The sequence below is a fragment of the Coenobita brevimanus genome, chromosome 69 (assembly GCF_032717465.1).
Source record: "Coenobita brevimanus isolate Jiangsu-jjx chromosome 69, ASM3271746v2, whole genome shotgun sequence".
In the NCBI taxonomy this organism is placed as follows: domain Eukaryota; kingdom Metazoa; phylum Arthropoda; class Malacostraca; order Decapoda; family Coenobitidae; genus Coenobita; species Coenobita brevimanus.
The window spans coordinates 2,176,854-2,194,418 of NC_137022.1; the positions used below are offsets into that span (position 1 = coordinate 2,176,854).

General features: G+C 40.8%; 2 protein-coding genes across 3 annotated transcripts in view; one reads left to right on the forward strand and one right to left on the reverse strand.

The window, feature by feature from the left end:
* The window catches only part of LOC145406035 (uncharacterized), a 168,897-nt gene that overhangs the window by 112,833 nt on the left and 38,499 nt on the right, over positions 1 to 17,565 (forward strand). The window lies entirely within an intron of this gene.
* The window catches only part of LOC145405981 (TBCC domain-containing protein 1-like), a 40,403-nt gene that overhangs the window by 10,398 nt on the left and 12,440 nt on the right, over positions 1 to 17,565 (reverse strand). For both annotated transcript variants that reach the window (XM_080277158.1, XM_080277159.1), the window contains 6 exons: positions 16,996 to 17,125; positions 10,622 to 10,733; positions 9,500 to 9,654; positions 6,581 to 6,670; positions 2,619 to 2,765; positions 778 to 906 (listed from right to left, as the gene is read on the reverse strand). In XM_080277158.1, the coding sequence (XP_080133284.1) occupies positions 778 to 906; positions 2,619 to 2,765; positions 6,581 to 6,670; positions 9,500 to 9,654; positions 10,622 to 10,733; positions 16,996 to 17,125 (763 nt within the window). The remainder of the gene's footprint in view (positions 1 to 777; positions 907 to 2,618; positions 2,766 to 6,580; positions 6,671 to 9,499; positions 9,655 to 10,621; positions 10,734 to 16,995; positions 17,126 to 17,565) is intronic.

The following is a 17,565-nucleotide window of genomic DNA, read 5'->3' on the forward strand; positions in this document are numbered from 1 at the left end:
TCAACACTCTGACAACACAGCACACAGTGATACCACTGATGAAGCTAACACAATATATGTCTACAAGGTATCTGGGGAAAAGTGTACAAAACTTCATTATGTTAATCTTGCAATGAGTAAAAACTGCTCTATCAACATGGGTCCAATTCTCAACCGTTAGGGAGTTACACCTACTAATGGCCTTACCAGTGACAGTCTCCATTACAGTTCACCCAACAGGTAATGGTGGTAGGTGGCAATGACCATCATCCACACACTCAGTGCAGTGCTGCCTACTTCTTCCCCCTTCTCATTCTATCTCTGCATCTGCTCTCCTCTCTTCCCACTTCTCCCTGTCACTTTTTATTACTCTTCTTTCCATTTCAGGAGGCTTGTCTGCGAGTGACAAGTCTAATGGTTTTCTGTAAACCATTTACAATGCTGGGTGGTATTCATATTACCAAATTATGAGGTGAAGTGAAACCTGCAAAATGAGTGGAGATAAAAATGCAGCATCCATCCAGGGAACACATCTCCACACTTCCCTGTGCCTTGCTGTGGTCAGGCGCTGTCAGCTGCAAGGGAACATCAATTCACTGATCAAGGCAATCCTCCAGGGATGGCTGCTTCCCTGCAGTTAATGGGTCTGGTCAGCCACACAGATTAAGACTGATCAAAGACAACTTGCAAGGTCATCAGTAACTGTAGCTTTGTAATGGCTGTTGACAACTGGACCCTCGATGTTCCAGTATTTTCTACACACTAATGCCAAAATCCTATTATATGAACATGACTCACCTGATGGGCTGTAAGGCATATATATTAGATTTTGAGCAACGTCTAATTTTGAGGTCACAAGGTGGGGCGTCATCACCCATGTGAGCCGCCAGGCCATCCACCAACTCACAGATGTACAGCAGCCGGTAACTGTGGGTGATGGACAAACACCATCATAAACTAATAATTTCAGTCAGAATGTGGCTGAAATATTAATCAAAATACTGTATGAAGGTAAGATTATAAAAAAGGAGTATTGATTTCACAGTGCTATTATTTATTCAAATGGAAGAATTATATGCTCATTTGAAAATGATATTTACTGAGAAGATACAACAGATTCAGTTTAAAAAGGAATCCTCTTCAGGTACAAAGAGCTGCTAGAGAGGAATACCTTTATGCAGTGGGACTGATATCTGCATGGTTAAACAAATGTGCTTCAACTCATTATCCCCTAAAAGGAGGACGGAGGACCGCAAGAAAAGGGTAACTTCAGCCTGCAGTCCACTGGGTTCAAATCTAGATGAGCCTGGGGCAACTCAATACCTAATACATTCATCTGCTTGTATAGTTCTTCTAATGACAATCCTTTGGTATGATGATGTCTTTTATTTCATTTTCACTAACAACAAGCAACTATATTCATGTTAGGGGAGACCTCACAGTGCAGGGGATGGAAACAGCTGTCATTAATCCCATTCATCCAATGACAAAAATAAGGTTTGGCCGTGTGGAAAGGGTGGAGAAGGAGTGACTAGCAAGGAGAGAGTATTTGAGTGAGGTGGAGGGAGGGGGAGGTTGAGGATGAGATGTAGGGATGGGGTGGAGAGGTATATGAGAGATGGGGGTGTGGGCTGGGAGCATGGCAGGGAACAGGGCGACATGGAGGCGATCTGTTTATGGCCACCCCTTATGGGATTAAGGCATCTGGCAACAGACAGACAGACAGAATTCTTGCTGACACCAGATAATTTTATTCAACTTAAAACAGATCTCCAGCAGCAAATGCATTAAAAGAGGATGTATCTAAACTTTACCTATATTAAGTGTCCCACCAAAATAAAAGAAAATTATTTGATAGGGGCAAGAATAACATGAAAAAGATGTCATCAGCATGGCATTGTGTTTATTTTGTTCTTGTTGCAGCCAGCCAGTTTGTGTCCAGCTTAAAGGAGATTACTGTCAGGCAACGGGCTAGCTCCTTCACTTGGATGACATCTTTTATACCTCATTATTGCCATCACCATTCTATTTTATTCAGTTTAGGTGAGACCTTCCAAGCTGGAGGGGTTATATATGACCATCGACTCCTTTAAATACCAGATAACTCTCATGAGTTGAATAAAAATGCTTGGATGTAACATGAATCAAATTTAAAAATGATATCCTTGGCATGAAAAAGTAAACATGCAACCAGGGAATAATTATACCTTGTCCCCTTTAACTTGAAAAATTGTCATCTCTCCATCTGGAATGCTGAACTGGAGCACTGACACCAGAATATGGCATCAGCCATGAAAAAGTGCTATGCAATGGATGTTAAGCCACAGTATTCTCATATTCAGCAACTGAGCAATAACTAGAGACTGCTGTTTGTTCTTGTTGTTGCCTCAGATATACAAACATGAACCCAATGGACTGCAGGATGAAGCTGCCCTTCTCCGGCACTAACCAGTCAAGGGATGTTTATACAACATGGCACTCCTCTCCAGCACTTCAACAAGAGATTAACAATAATATGGTACTTGTCATGAAAAAGTGGAGTCTTATTTTGCCACGGAGGTACTGGAAAGTTGCTGCTACAAGACAAAAATCTCTGCCAAGTTCAGGTGAATGAACAATAACACAGGGTATGGTGGTACCTGGCAGGGGGTGATGCCACTAATCGATGGTGAGACTGCAGTGCGAGAGAGACTACCGGCCACGGCAGGCGACTCCCGCGCCGCACACACAGCCACTCCCCATGTGGTGCCCAGTCTAGCCCACCAAGCAACCACTGCTCAAACAACCTGTACAGAATAGTTATTTTTCATTAATGAGCCTTCACATCATAGTGCCATGAGTGTTCAGATGGAAAAATAATACTCACATAAAGATGCATCTTCCAGTAAACATTACTGTATAGTATATGGATATAATTCTTTCACTCTTTATTGCTGCTTTATTAGAGACTGAAAGATATCATTCCAAGGCCTCAAATGATCTTGTGCTTGAATAGCTACCGGTATATATTCACCCTAATAGCTATATATCCATACTATGACTATATTTGCCCCATTCGTTTCCTACTCATTCCAGGTGGGGGGGGTGGGGGGAGTCACAAATACCCTTTGCAGAGCACCTCCCCATTCAAAAACTCTTCCTTGTATGTAAGACCCATGTGCAACTGCATGTCACGTGTCCGGCATAGCTACTCATGAAGCAACTCCTCACCACCTACAGGATTTTATGGGCCTTGTGTCTTTATCATATTTATTCACTGTGCTCCATTGCAGTTACAGCCAGTGCTCCTCTGACTGTTCTGCTTATCACAGTGGTCTATGGCAATGTCTTTTAGCCTATGTTAAATGCGATTTTAAGTGTTTAAGAGAGTGTTGTGCCAATGAAGTGCTAACTTGGAAAAAAATCATTAATGAGTTGGAGCAGGGATGATAAAATTTCCAAGCAGGAGTCAGAGGGCAATGATATTGCCCTTGGATGGATGGCTATTAACCCACTTGCAAAGAAGTAAACGCAAGGCTCCCAGTACTCCTCCTGTACAGTATATGTAACATCAACCCACATCCCCAGTAGCATCACAAGCTCTATAATATTTCAAGTTTAATCCTACAAATATTTGCAGCTATAACTGTACATAACAACATATGTTAGGTCATGGTGTTCTGTGTAAACGTTAATGAGTCTGTGTCAATGTAACATAAGACTCTACATCTGAAGCAGCTTAGATACACAGTAAAAGTCCTCTAATCCAACCACCAATAATCCAAATATCCCAATACTCCGACTTTGTCAAGGCAAATTTTTTAAAAATCTTTCTAGGCTTTATCTAAGGATTTATCTGGCTTGGATTTGCCCTTGGCCTTGCCTGCAACTATTCAGTTATACTTCAATGCATTTCCGGTGAACCCTCTGCAGGACTAGAGCGTCGGGCAACAGATAGATAGATAGAGATTTTAAGTGTTTATTTAATGATCAGGTCTCTCCCAGTAGTCCGAAAGACCCTTGGTCCTCCGCGATGCGGATTACAGGACTTTTACCGTATATGGTTTAGGCAGCTTTAGGAACTGTTGTGTGAGTAACAAGAACAGCAAAAACTACACATACAAAGATCCAGAAATATGTCCAGTCTCTAGGCACAGTCTGGGGCAAAAGAGCCATACTAATCCATAAAGTCTACTTCATATTTAGGCCACATCCATCACTAAGCTCCCTGACACATAATATCAGAGAGCCTGGGCAGAGACATGTACCAAGACTCTTAAGCTCTTAAACAAAGAAAATTAGCCAGCGGAGGGCAGTGCGAAGCAGGTTTGGTGAATGACTGTCCCTTACTGCACAATACAGGGAGTTATATAACAACCCTAAATTATGGCACATCATGCAACCTTCAACATAGTTCACTTTTCATCATATCCAGTAACTGCTCTATTTAGTGACATAATTCCTCCTCAAAATCTACCGCTACTTCTGTTCTCAATAGTCTTCTACGGCCCATGTTTCAATAAACACTAAAAGCTTCATATATTTTTCTGTACTGTGTTCCATGAGATCACTACTGTAATTAAAAAACTTAGGCAAGGGCATGGTTTTTCGAATCATCATATTATTAAACTGGCACTTATCCATCAATCCATCATCCAATCCTATGCTGCCCCATTAGGAGTGTAGGAGCCTGGGGCAAGGCAAGTTGGTCCTGATATTTAAGACGAGAGTGACCAGCGTCACTCATCCCTGAGTGGCATTGCGTGAGCAATAAACCCCAACCACCCCTTGGATATAAGCCTACACAGGTTCAATCCTACTGGAGTGCCTTAATTACCCACTACACCACCAGGCGCCATAATTTGGTTATACAATTACCACCCAGCATAGTAAATGGTTTCCTGGTGTACAGGAAACCATTAGGCTTGTCACTCAGTGTAGAGTCACCCATAGGCAGAAGGAAAAGGAAAGAAAGACAGAAGAGAGAGTGTAAAAGTCATCTGTAGGCACAAGGAAGAGGAAAGAATGATGGAAAGAAAGACAGAGGAGGAAGGAAGGAAAAGAGGAAAGGGCAGACACCCAATGCAGCACTACATCGAGTAAGTGGATGGTGAGCATCCCCACCTACCACCGTGCCTTAATATACCAAATTTCTGCTTTAATGAACTCTCTGTGCCTATGAAACAATCTCCTTAAAAAAAAAAAAAATAGAAATATATAAAAAAAAAGAAGGGGGGGGGGAGTTCGGTATCGAGAGATGTACGTTTTATTTCATTTTTGAAGGCTCCAACATGCTTCCATGTGTCGGCCTTGGTCATCTAATGGTGGCTCTCCAAGCTGCTCAGTCGCTGGCAGCTTCCCTATTCAGTCCCTTATCCCCGAGGTCACATCCTATGACCTCCTCCCAGGTCTTTTTCAGCCTACCTCTTGCAGCCCTAACCCTAACATTAACACTTCTCACTTTTTGCGCCTAATTATCATCCCCCATCTTCTCCACATGACCAGACCATCTCAATCTACCTTTCCTCATCACAACACCAATACACTCCAGTCCCATCCTACCTCTCAACTTTTCCATCGTAAACCTAGCCCCCCCTGGCCTCTCACTCAGGGGATGTACTGCACATCCACCTATCATTGTCATTTCTGTACATTTGGGCTTATGAATATCCTCTTCCTTTACTGCCCAGGTCTCACTACCATACAGCATTACACTTCTAACACATGCCACATACAAAGATCCCTTAGCATGGAGCAACAGCCCTCTCTGTGTCAGGAGAGGCAACAGCTCCCTGAACTTCTTCTAATCACTCCTTACCCTAGCCAAAGAGCTAGCTCCATCATCACCTCCAGCACATATGTCCCCAAAATAACAAAATTCCTCCACACACTCAACAGACTCTCCAGCAAGATCAATCCTTTCTCACCCATCAATTTCTACATGTCCTTTCACTGACACACCGCACACACAAATACAGCATTATTTCGCACTCTACCTCTAATATCACTACATTTCTTATGCACCCATGTATCACAAACACAGCACAAGATGAAGTTACTTCCCACACCCTTGTGGCAAATTGCACATGGCCACATACCCTCTGCTTTGAGAGTACCACCACCAGTCCAAGGAATCATCACTTTTGTTTTATCAAGTATCAAAGTACAAAGTATGAACTCACGCAATACTGAAGCTGAGAACACGTACAGTACAATTCTGTTAGGTATCCACCAAACAAGATTTAGTAACTATTAAACCTGGGGACATTATAGTTTCCCCTTACAAATACTGACTATATCATCAGCCAATTCCCCTCTGTTAGTCTGATACATCAAGAGTTTATTGTATGTAGAACTTTCATCTCACTTGTAATTCATCATTCTTGTATGGTAACCATTTATTCTTTAGCACAAACTCAGCATATTTTAATCACATCTGTGCTGTACAACAGGGGCAATACTTACATAGGCTATGTAGAAAACTATATTAGGCGTAAAACTGTCGACAAACAACAATGGTAGCAATGAAGAAAAAAGAAAAAGTTTGAACATTCAGTCTCCACTACCTAGCTACTACCATTCTTACCTGCCTGTCAGTATGAATATCCATGGCAAAACTCACCCTTTTTGGAATGCATTTTTCTTACTAAGATAACCAGATCTGTAGCAATTGTTGGCATCCATGGCAACTGACAACAGGTCCCGCTCACTCCTATGGCACACAGGGAGGCAACACAGACACAACATATTAGTAACAGCCAACTGTTGGTAAACCCTACAGTCCAGTGTTGTTTTGTTTCACATTATTCTTACTGTTATAGACTATTTTAATTAGAAATTATCTTGTACTGGAGGAATTAATGAAGGCTATAATTAACCCCTCCATTTCAAAATCTCTTCAGTAAAACAGTCTAAATATAAAAAGAATAAAACAAAACAAATCACCAGAGTGAGGGGGTTAATCCTGCAGCAAATTTATCATGCAAATAAGATTTTGTACAGAATGTAATTAGCCCTTTAAGTAAAAAAGATCTCTTTATATTTCATGACAGGTACCATCAGATAATTGCAGCTTAGAAGACACCTTCCAAACTGATAATTTTAGAGGCTATCTCCATTAACCTTATTCAATTTGAAGAGGATCTTATCAACTTGTATTCTAGTTACTGCCAAATGATTTAATTGGGTTCAACTGAGACCTCTTAAACTGAAAGGGATTACTATCATATGAACTGGTAGCTTGATTAACTGCACATGAATTATTAAGCATTAATATGTTCAGTAAATATAGAACTGCCAGTGGAGGGAAAGGAGTGTGAGACAGACTTAAGGGTTGTGGTCTCATCAACTTAGGTAGCTCTCTAGCACTTCTTCCTTAGCTATTTATTTTGCACACTACATCTTACTGTTCTCCTGTACATTACTTAATAACAACAGCCCCTTGTGGCAAAATATGAGCTGCAGCATACATATGGTGATATATTCATTTCCCCAAAATCTGACACCTATAAGACTCAAAACTTTAGCTGATTACAGTATCTACCTGGTTATCACTACACATGCACTCTACAAAACTTCATCATCATCATCATCATCCCAACCTCTTTTTCCCATGTATAAATGGGTTGAGGACAAAATTTCAATACAGACTATGCAACTGACTCATGCTTTAATCACTACATCACTAGAGTCCATTATCTTTTTACAAAATATTAATAATTAGTCTTGTCTTAAATGAGATTAAATAAATACTGTCCTACAAGAAAATAAAGCTCTAACAAAACCCTTCAGCCCAGTAATATCTTTCTATTTTAATCTGGCTAATGCCCTGTACCTGTAATTTTATTCAACCTAATAAGATCCCCCTTGGCTGTAAACATTAATACCTTTAGAGTCATAGTACCTCCCCTCTCCTAAACCATTCTCTCACAAAGTCAACAATGTTTTCAATAAGAACAACTTAACCACCAACTGGGTTTGGTGTTAATGATTAGAGATATGTAATATAATGAGTATTAAATAAGGTACCTATGTCATGGCTTCAAAAGAGCACCTAAGTAGCCATTTTTTTTTTTTTTTTTAACTGGCAATGCCCTGTCAGGGATTCTGATGACCATTTCTACTCTTCTCAGTGACAATATGTTAGCCTGACATACAGGTACTAGTAATCAGTAATACTTCTGAATCAAGTGAGACAGTACTAGTACAAAACATACAGTATACCAGTAATCCGTGGTTAATATTCTTTCGGTTAACATTTTTTTACAACACAGCGATCATGTCTGCTCTTCCCACAATAAGAAACTGTAAATGAAAATTTACAAAACTAAAGCAGGTGTATGATGTGGATGCATGGCACACTTGCTTGCATGCTGAGCATGTACGAACACATGCATAGGCAGACCACCTAAAATGGTATTGTGCCTTGCATCAGTCCCTTATCCTAAGCACTAGCAGATATATTCATTCTCTTCTGCTGCATTATATCTGTCTGTACTGCAAACTAAGGCAAAAGTTTCACTGTTGATCATGTCTGCCAAACATAAACAGTGATGGAGGCAATGCTACTGGTGGTGGAAAGCATATAATGAACACACTAGCAGGAAACATTAAAATGAATACAAAGTACCAGGTCAAGGTACACATAACAATAACAAATGCAGCTACAGTTACAGCAGTAAAAACTAATTATTAATGCTCGAGTAAATCTGACCTTTTCTTTTTTTCTTCTGTGAACATTGTGACAAAAAATTGGGAGAGATACTGTCGTAGTTGTTATGGCACTACCCACAGCATAACTACACCCAAATTTTATCTATTACTGTGATGTATTTGCATGTCCCAGTATACAATGGCATAGCATGATTTCAACTTGTTTTAGCCCCATTTTCCGAGTCCCTTAGCTCTTGGGGATCATTTTTGGTTTTCACAGAAAACTGATTTAAATAGTGGTTTCACAAATGTAACCCTACATTAACTGAAGAGTAAGTATATACTGAACACTTATCATCAAGAGTATTGTATTGCATATGCCAATATATAAAATCTGTGATTCAAGAACTCATAAATGTATGTTATCGTCCTTCCATCCAGTGACATTTTTTATTATATTCTTGCTCTCTCCAGATTATTATATTCAACTTAAAGAGAGATCTCATGTACAAAAGTGAAGTACCCAGTGGTTAATGAAGGCTACATCTAACCACTCTAGTTTAAAATGTATCCCTACACTGAACAGATCTGTCTAGAGATGGCAAGAATAAAGTTAAAAGTAGATAATTGAACTGAAGAGCTAGGGGAAGGTATGTGAGATGGATGGAAGGGGAGAGGGAGACCAACATGGAGGAATGAGATGGCAAGGTGTAGAGACAAGGGTGATATGAATGGTGGAAGGTAAGTCTGACGGCAGAGGACAGGGTGACATGGAGGTGACTGTTTGTGGCCACCCCCTTGAGAATTAAGGCATCAGGTTAAAGGTAAACAGACACAACCATCCATACATAGATAAATAAATAAAGCAGTGTGTGAGGCGTGAACATACTTGTCCCCCTGCATTGATGCCCCTATGATGAACCCCAGCGACTTCACCACATGCTCTGACAACACACCAGCCGTCTTCATAAATCCAAGCAGTTCACGGGGGGTTCGCTTCTCACATGAACGTCTTTTCTTCTCGGAGTCCTCTACCTGGAGATGCTAACCACAACACAATTTTCATCATCATCATCATCACCCTAACCCTACTTCCCCCATGGGACTGTTTTTCTTCTTGAAGTTTCTCATCCTGAAGATGCTGAACACTCAACATAATCATCATCACCATTATCCTAACCCTACTTCCTGCTAAATTGTAAACTAGATGGGGGAAAAAAAAAAAAAAAAAAAAAAAAAAAAAAAAAAAAAAAAGGGGGGGGGGGGAATGTAAGACTGCAAAAGTTGTCCATTTCCCACAAAATTCAACAAACCAGAGCCAAATTTAAGGTCCACTAATTTCCAAATGTCATATGGAGGATGATGGTTCCTAAGTTATAGCCAAATACATGAAGGACAAATTAGTTTACTCTCACATAAAAAAGGTGATACAAATGGGGTAACTAATAGTAGGAACTGTCATCTTCTAAAAGGTAATGAACTACAGTATTAAAAGGGGGGTAATTCCATCTCACAAAACACAAATCTCTCTATATTAGGAACCAGACAGTATACTTACCACAGTTAATAAAATCTGCTATGAAATGTGTACATACTTTAGAAATGAACAGACTTGCTGAATTTCTAAAAATACATTACACAGCATGGATTACAACAGCTCTATGATAAAGATTAAAATAATGGAATCTATCAAACTTATTTTCATGTCTCATACATATTAACAATCTCTTAAGTAGTACAGGATATTTACCAGCACCATAAACTGTCAATCCTCATTTAAAGATATTTCATATACCGTATCTGAAGAAATTTCAATATAAGCTGCCAGTGATTTAACCTCTGGTTTTACTTACAGTTGCTCACAATTTGCTATATAAGTTGCCATGAAGTCAGAAACTAGTAGTAACTGTGACAAAACAATGTGCACCACTTACTCTACATATCCTATACACAGTGAGGAATGCCTACAAGCTTTACATGCCCCAACTATATGCCACAACCAATCACTCACCCCTGCCAGCAGACTGAGAAGCTCTGGTAGGGCCTCCTTTACAAATTCAGCATGTTTCTCTTCCAGCAGCTGCTTCCTTCCAGCTGACCCTGAAACCTTGCTGCCTGGCCATCTGAGAAAGTGTTAAGGTAAACACAACCACATGATACCACACACACACACATATCAGTCATAATTCACCTCAATGCAGCTCAGGTCCTTTGTTGCAGTTTGCAAGTTAATGAGGCCAGCTCACTTCCAGTTACATAATACATAACAATTCCAGGAAGTACACAGACAGTTTTTCATAATTCCAAAAGAATCCCAGAAGATGACCAGAGAGACAAAAACAATGAAGTACAATAGCAGACCAAGTGTATCATACAACATGATGAGGGAAATGAACCACACAACTATTCACATTTCTCCAGCCTTCCATATCCTGATTTCACTTTGTAAGCAAAACTACCTGCATACAGTATACTGCTTGTATTTTTACAAATTTATCAACATACAGGTACAGTCACTCAGAAAAGAAAGTACTCCCCCTGTGCAAAAGGCCTTGTAACTTGCAGCATTCAGGTTTGGTAAAAGTCCACCTGATGTCAGAGATATTTATACACTCAATGCCCGACACATTCATATGATTTTTGTTATTTTTCCCTGTCTCTGACCCTTTGAGGCGATACAAATTTTTGACCATGCACTCATAAATACTCCAGACACACAATAAACTATCATGCTGAATTAAAAAGATAATCCCTATCCCCTTACACAGGTCTGAAATGGCTAAAACCTCGAGACATTATTTCCCACCAGTAAGAGTGGGGGTGGACTGAAAGGCATGAACTAGATGGTGTCAAGGACAGCAATCAGGTTTGAGTGTTTCAGGCCAAATATGGAACTGATATTCCATTATAAAGTATTGTTTAAAAGATGTAATCATGCGTACCCTCAATACTCAGTCTACAGTAAGTCATTTACTTAATAAAACAGTGTTCTGTACTTTAATTGCAACCTTGCTAAACTCTGATTCGAAGGTGTGTGTGTGTGTGTGTGTGTGTGTGTGTGTGTGTATTTACCTATTTTACCTATTTGTATTTACCTATTTGTAGTATACAGGAATTGAGCAATGCTCGTGTTGTCCTGTCTCCATATCCACATTTATCAAGTCTACCTTTACCCACATGAATGTTTTTCTCATGCGCCATCTCTTTGTCTAGGTCGTTCCAAATATTTATGTATTTACCTAATATACCTAATTGTGATATACACGGAATGTGCTATGCTCGTGGGTTTCCGTCGCTGTTTCTCAGTAAGTCAAATTTAGCTTTAAACTCGTTTAAGTTTTTAGCTGGACGACCTCTTTGTCCAGGCTATTCCATAAGTCTATACTTCTGTAAGGAAAGCTATATTTCTTGATATCCTTCAAGCAGCTTGACTTTTTCAATTTCATTCCATGTCCTCTTGTTGCTCTCTTATCCCATAAAAACGGATCTTCTTTGTCAATTTAATCTACTCCCACCATGGTCCTGAACACTGCAATCATGTCTCCCCTTTCTCTCCTTTCCTCTAATGAAGGCAAATCCAGTTTTTCCAGCCACTCTCTGTATGACAGGTCTGCCAGACTGGGGACCATCTTGGTTGCTGTTCTTTGTATTCTCTCAATCTTGTTTATATCTTTCTTTTTGTGTGGGGACCACACTATCTATCTATCTATATACCTAGGCTGCTTCCCCCAAGGAAAGGGAGGTAGCCAAGACAGGATGACACACTCCCCATTTACTCATCCATTCAAACACATTCTTTGCATCTTAGCCCCAAAGGGGAGAAGGAACAGATCCTCACCGCATCACACCGCACAAGGGTCAACTGCGAAGTGCAGTCAGTGACATCCGCAGCAGGGCCCGACAGCAGAGCTGGTTTACCCCTGCCACATCATAATAGACCCATCCCCTTACCCGCACCTGACCTGACTAGCTGATCAGACCAAAAGTGGGAGAATATCCCCTCAGGGCTGCGTCATCACTTATTCATTCACAATTTCTCTCCATTTATTTCTGTCACGCACAGCCACTCTTCCTTGCTCAACAGACATCCCTCTCGCATCCAGCGCTCTCTTCATGCTGTCCATCCATCCTATTCGTGGTCTTCCTCTCAGCTTTACACCTCTCACATCAGATCTAGTTACCTTTTTCACCAATTGCTCATTATCCATTCTCTCCATATGCCCAAACCATCGCAACACCCTCTGCTCAATTCTACCAGCCATCTCCCGAACAACTCCAATTCTCCTTTGCACTTCATCATTTCGCACTCAATCCATACGCGTCACTCCACACATATTCCTCAGACACCTCATCTCCATTACATTCAAACTTTTCCTCTCTGCTACACCCATATTCCATGTTTCAGCCCCATATAACGCAGTCGGTACCACAACACCCTCATACAGCCTTCTCTTAACATCCATTCTAAGTGAACGACATCTAAACACTTTCTTCATTCCTCCCAGCACCTTACCTACTTCATTCATTCTAAACTTCACCTCTGCATCTATTCTTCCATCCACAGCAACATGTGACCCTAAATATTTAAAACACTCTACCTCCTCAAGCAACTCACCATTCAAAACTATATTCATCCTCCTACCATCTACCATCCTCGTACACTTCATCACTTTACTCTTATTCTCATGTACAGATACTTTCAATTTCCTCCTTTCACACACCCTTCCAACTCCTCTGCCAAATCTCTCAATCTCTCCTCTGAATCAGCCACCAGTGCAGTATCATCCGCAAACAGCAGCTGCTTCAGATTCCACTCTCCACCATCAACATTCACCAGACTCAGACCTCCACCTAAAACTCTTGCATTCACCTCCCTTACAACACCATCCATATTAATATCAAACAACCAAGGCAACATCACACATCCCTGTCGCAGCCCCACTCTCACGGGAAACCAATCACTCACAGCATTACCCACTCTTACACACGCTCTACTATTTACATAAAAACTTTTCACTCCTTTTAGTAACCTACCATCAAGTCCATACAATATTAAAACAGTCCACAAAGTCTCCCTATCAATTCTATCGTAAGCTTTCTCTAAATCCATGAATGCCCAAAACACATCCTTGCCTTTCGCTAAATACTTTTCACACACTTGTCTCACAGCAAACACCTGATCCACACATCCCCTCCCTCTCCTAAAGCCACACTGCTCATCACCAATCACTCCCTCTGTACCCTCTCTAACTCTTATAATTAACACTCTACCATACACCTTACCTACAACACTCAACAGACTTATACCCCTAAAGCTAGTACATTCATACTTATCACCCTTGCCTTTATACAACGGGACCACACAAGCACTTGCCCAGTCAACTGGCACCATACCTTTCTCAAAGCACACATTCAACAATCTTACTAACCAGTCAACAATAGTCACTCCACCACCCTTCAGGCATTCCACAGCACATCCATCCATACCTGCAGCTTTCCCTGTTTTCATCTCCTTTACTGCCTTCTCCACTTCCTCCTTCGTGATCAAAGAATCATTCAACTCTCCCAACACATTTATTCCTTGCACCCTTCCATCCGCCACAATCTAAGCCACCCTTTCCTCCTCTACATTTAACAATCTTTCAAAATACTCTGCCCATCTCTTCCTTACTGCATCGATCTCAATTAACATCCTTCCATCCTCTGCTTTTACTCTCTCTTCCTTCCCAGACTCTTCCTTTCACACCCTTTTCACCTCCTTCCAGAACATTTTCTTATTCTGTCGAAAATTCTCAGTCAGTCGCCTACCCCACCTTTCATCTGCTGCCACTTTAGCACCACGCACAGCCCTTCTCGCCCTATTACTCTTTTCCTACCGCTGCATATTCTAACCTGGGGCGGATCATGGCCACTATCAATTTTTTCATCATCTCCTCATCAATATAATGAAATGCTACTCTTATGTTAGTCAAGAGTTTGTAAGTCTCTCCAACTATCTTGTTAATGTGCTTTTCTGGTGACAAACTATCTTGGACCAGCACTCCCAAATCTTCCTCTTCTCTCATTTTTGTGATTAATTCATTACCCAACAAATAATTCAGTGATGGCCTCCTGGTACTTTTACCCATTTCCAATATTTTACATTTCTTTACATTAAATTTCATTTCCCACGTCCGGCTCCAATCATGTATCCTATCCAAATCCTCCTGCAGCATTTTACAATCCTCCTCAACCTCAACCTTCCTCAAGATCATTACATCATCAGCGAACAGACTTGCATAACTGTTCAATCCATCTACCATATCATTTACGTAAATTAGGAACATTACTGGCGCCAACACCGAGCCTTGAGGGACTCCACTTGTTACTTCCCTCCATCCAGACATCCTATCCTTTATTACTGTCCTCATTTGTCTGTCTCTCAAAAAGTCTCTCATCCATTCCAGAAGATTCTCCTTCAGTCCTCCTATATATTCAAGTTTCCACGTTAGTCTCTTATGAGGTACCTTATCAAAGGCCTTCTCTAAGTACACACAATCCACCCAACCATCCCTCTCCTGTACCACGTCAATCGCTCTTGAGTAAAAGCTCAACAAGTTAGAAACACATGACCTTCCACTTCTGAATCCAAACTGACATTCAGCCAAAATATTCATCTCTTCCAGATATTTTATCCATCTGTCTTTCAGAATTCTCTCGCACAATTTTGCGACCATGCTGGTTAGAGACACTGGTCTATAATTCAGAGGTTCTTCCCTGTTTCCTCCCTTATTAATTGGTACCACATTTGCCCTCTTCCATTCTTGTGGCACATTCCCCTCTTCCAGAGAACAGACGATTAAACTGTGAATTTTATCCGCCAGTTGTTCTCTGCATTCCTTCAGTACCCAATTAGAAATTCCATCAGGTCCTGGGGCTTTCCTTACATCTTGAGTTTCCAGTAATTTATACACTTCCTGTACCTCCACTTTTATATCTTTTATCACTGGTACATTTCTAATCACTCCCTCCCCTTCCACAAACTCCTTTTCATTAGTGAAAACTGACTGGAAATGTTTGTTCATTATTTCTGCTTGCAATGCCGCATCCTTATAGACCTCTCCTTCTACTTTCAATTCGGTTATTCCTTCCTTTTGTTTCAGTTTGCCATTAACAAATCTATAAAACAGTTTGGGTTCATCCTTGCATTTGTCTATTATACCTTTTTCAAAATTCCTTTCTTCTTCTCTATGTATTCTTGTGTATTCATTTCTTGTTCTTTTATATTCTTCCTTTGTTCTGTTGTTACCTCTCTTTCTCCAATTGTTCCACGCTTTATCTCTCTCTTTTTTTTGCTATCATACACCTTCTATTAAACCACTCCTTTTTCCTGTTTTCTTTCCCTCTTACTCTTGGTACAAAATTTTCCACTCCCAAATTATAGAGGTCTAGAAAGATATCCCACTTCCTCTATCTCTCTTGTTTCTGTGTGTGTGTGTGTGTGTGTGTGTGTGTGTGTGTGTGTGTGTGTGTGTGTGTGTGTGTGTGTGTGTGTGTGTGCACCACAAGGTACAAGGCCTCTTGCACAGGGGGGTACTTTTCTTTATGAGTGTAGCAGGCATGGCTCAGTGGGTTACAGCGCGCCGTTCTGACCGATGGGTCAGAGATTCGAGTCCACCCATGGTTCATTAGTAGACATCAGGAAGGGCATCCAGTCATAAAGCACTAAATGCTCCAAACCAAAGTCCTCTATCTAGAGGCAACGCCTTAGTCCTTAACGAAAATGGGAGACACGGCATTTAAAAAAGTGACTGTACTTCCCTACTCCACATCTTTCACAAATACCTATGCTTCTTAGCCTGGCAACACTATGAAATCCACACATTCTAAACTGCCCATTTCCTTTGTCCTCATTCTGAATTTTTCACATTCATGCCATGGCCGTCTCATACACTGGTGTAAGCACTAACATGTTAATGTAGTCCTCTTACAGAAACCATTCCAGTCCTGTTTCTTACTTGGCTTTCACAGCACCAGCTACCATTTTGCCTTCTGTAACTTTACTCTCCACTTCCATTGTTTAAATTAGGCCTACCTCTATTACTGCATTTAAATTCTTTCACCAATTCAAGTCTCTCTCCATTCACCATCACATCACTAGGACTCACCTGCCCTCTCCACAGCCATCACTTTACTCATTCTTAATACAACATCTCCAGATATTTCTACTTAGCTTGTCAAAGGCCTCTAGCAATGTAGGGATTAACTCTCCCATCTACCTCTTGTTACAATACTGTACCTCCATACAATTTCATTCTGCTCATGAAGGGCCTTTTGAATTAAAACGGTTATTTCTCCCCCCACCCTCCCGATTTGCCACTGCCCTACCCACATACCAAAGGATACGGGTCAGTGGTGAGTGTATGGAGTGATGCCTGTCGTGCCAGGGCACGGGGGTGTGCACTGGTCACTCGGTGCAGGTACAGTGTCATCACCAGCTCTGTCGTCCACACTTCTACGCCTCCCATCACCTCATCTGAAGCAACGGACCAATGTTAATATTTTCACTGCCATGGACACACTCAAATGTTTGATTCAAGCTAATGCCTGAGTATTTTATCTAATTTAAGAAAACTCTGAGAATCTGAAAAATTACTCAAAAATGTTTTCTATTCACTAACTACTACAATTTCTCTGAGCTAAACAAAGTCATCCACTCACTAACACTCACATGAAAACCTAAGCTAACATTTCTAGACCTTGTTAAAATATTACCTGCCACATGGATCACTATTCTGATGTCAGATCTATGTGGCATGCCACAATATACCCATCTTCACTGTCTCCTGAGATGTTTTGCAATATCACACCAGCTGGACTCTGTTACCAGTACCAGTAGGGATGATACAGTATGAGGTTATTTCACCACTGAGCTGGTTACTCTTTAATACCTACTCGTCATTTCAAGTTGGTCAT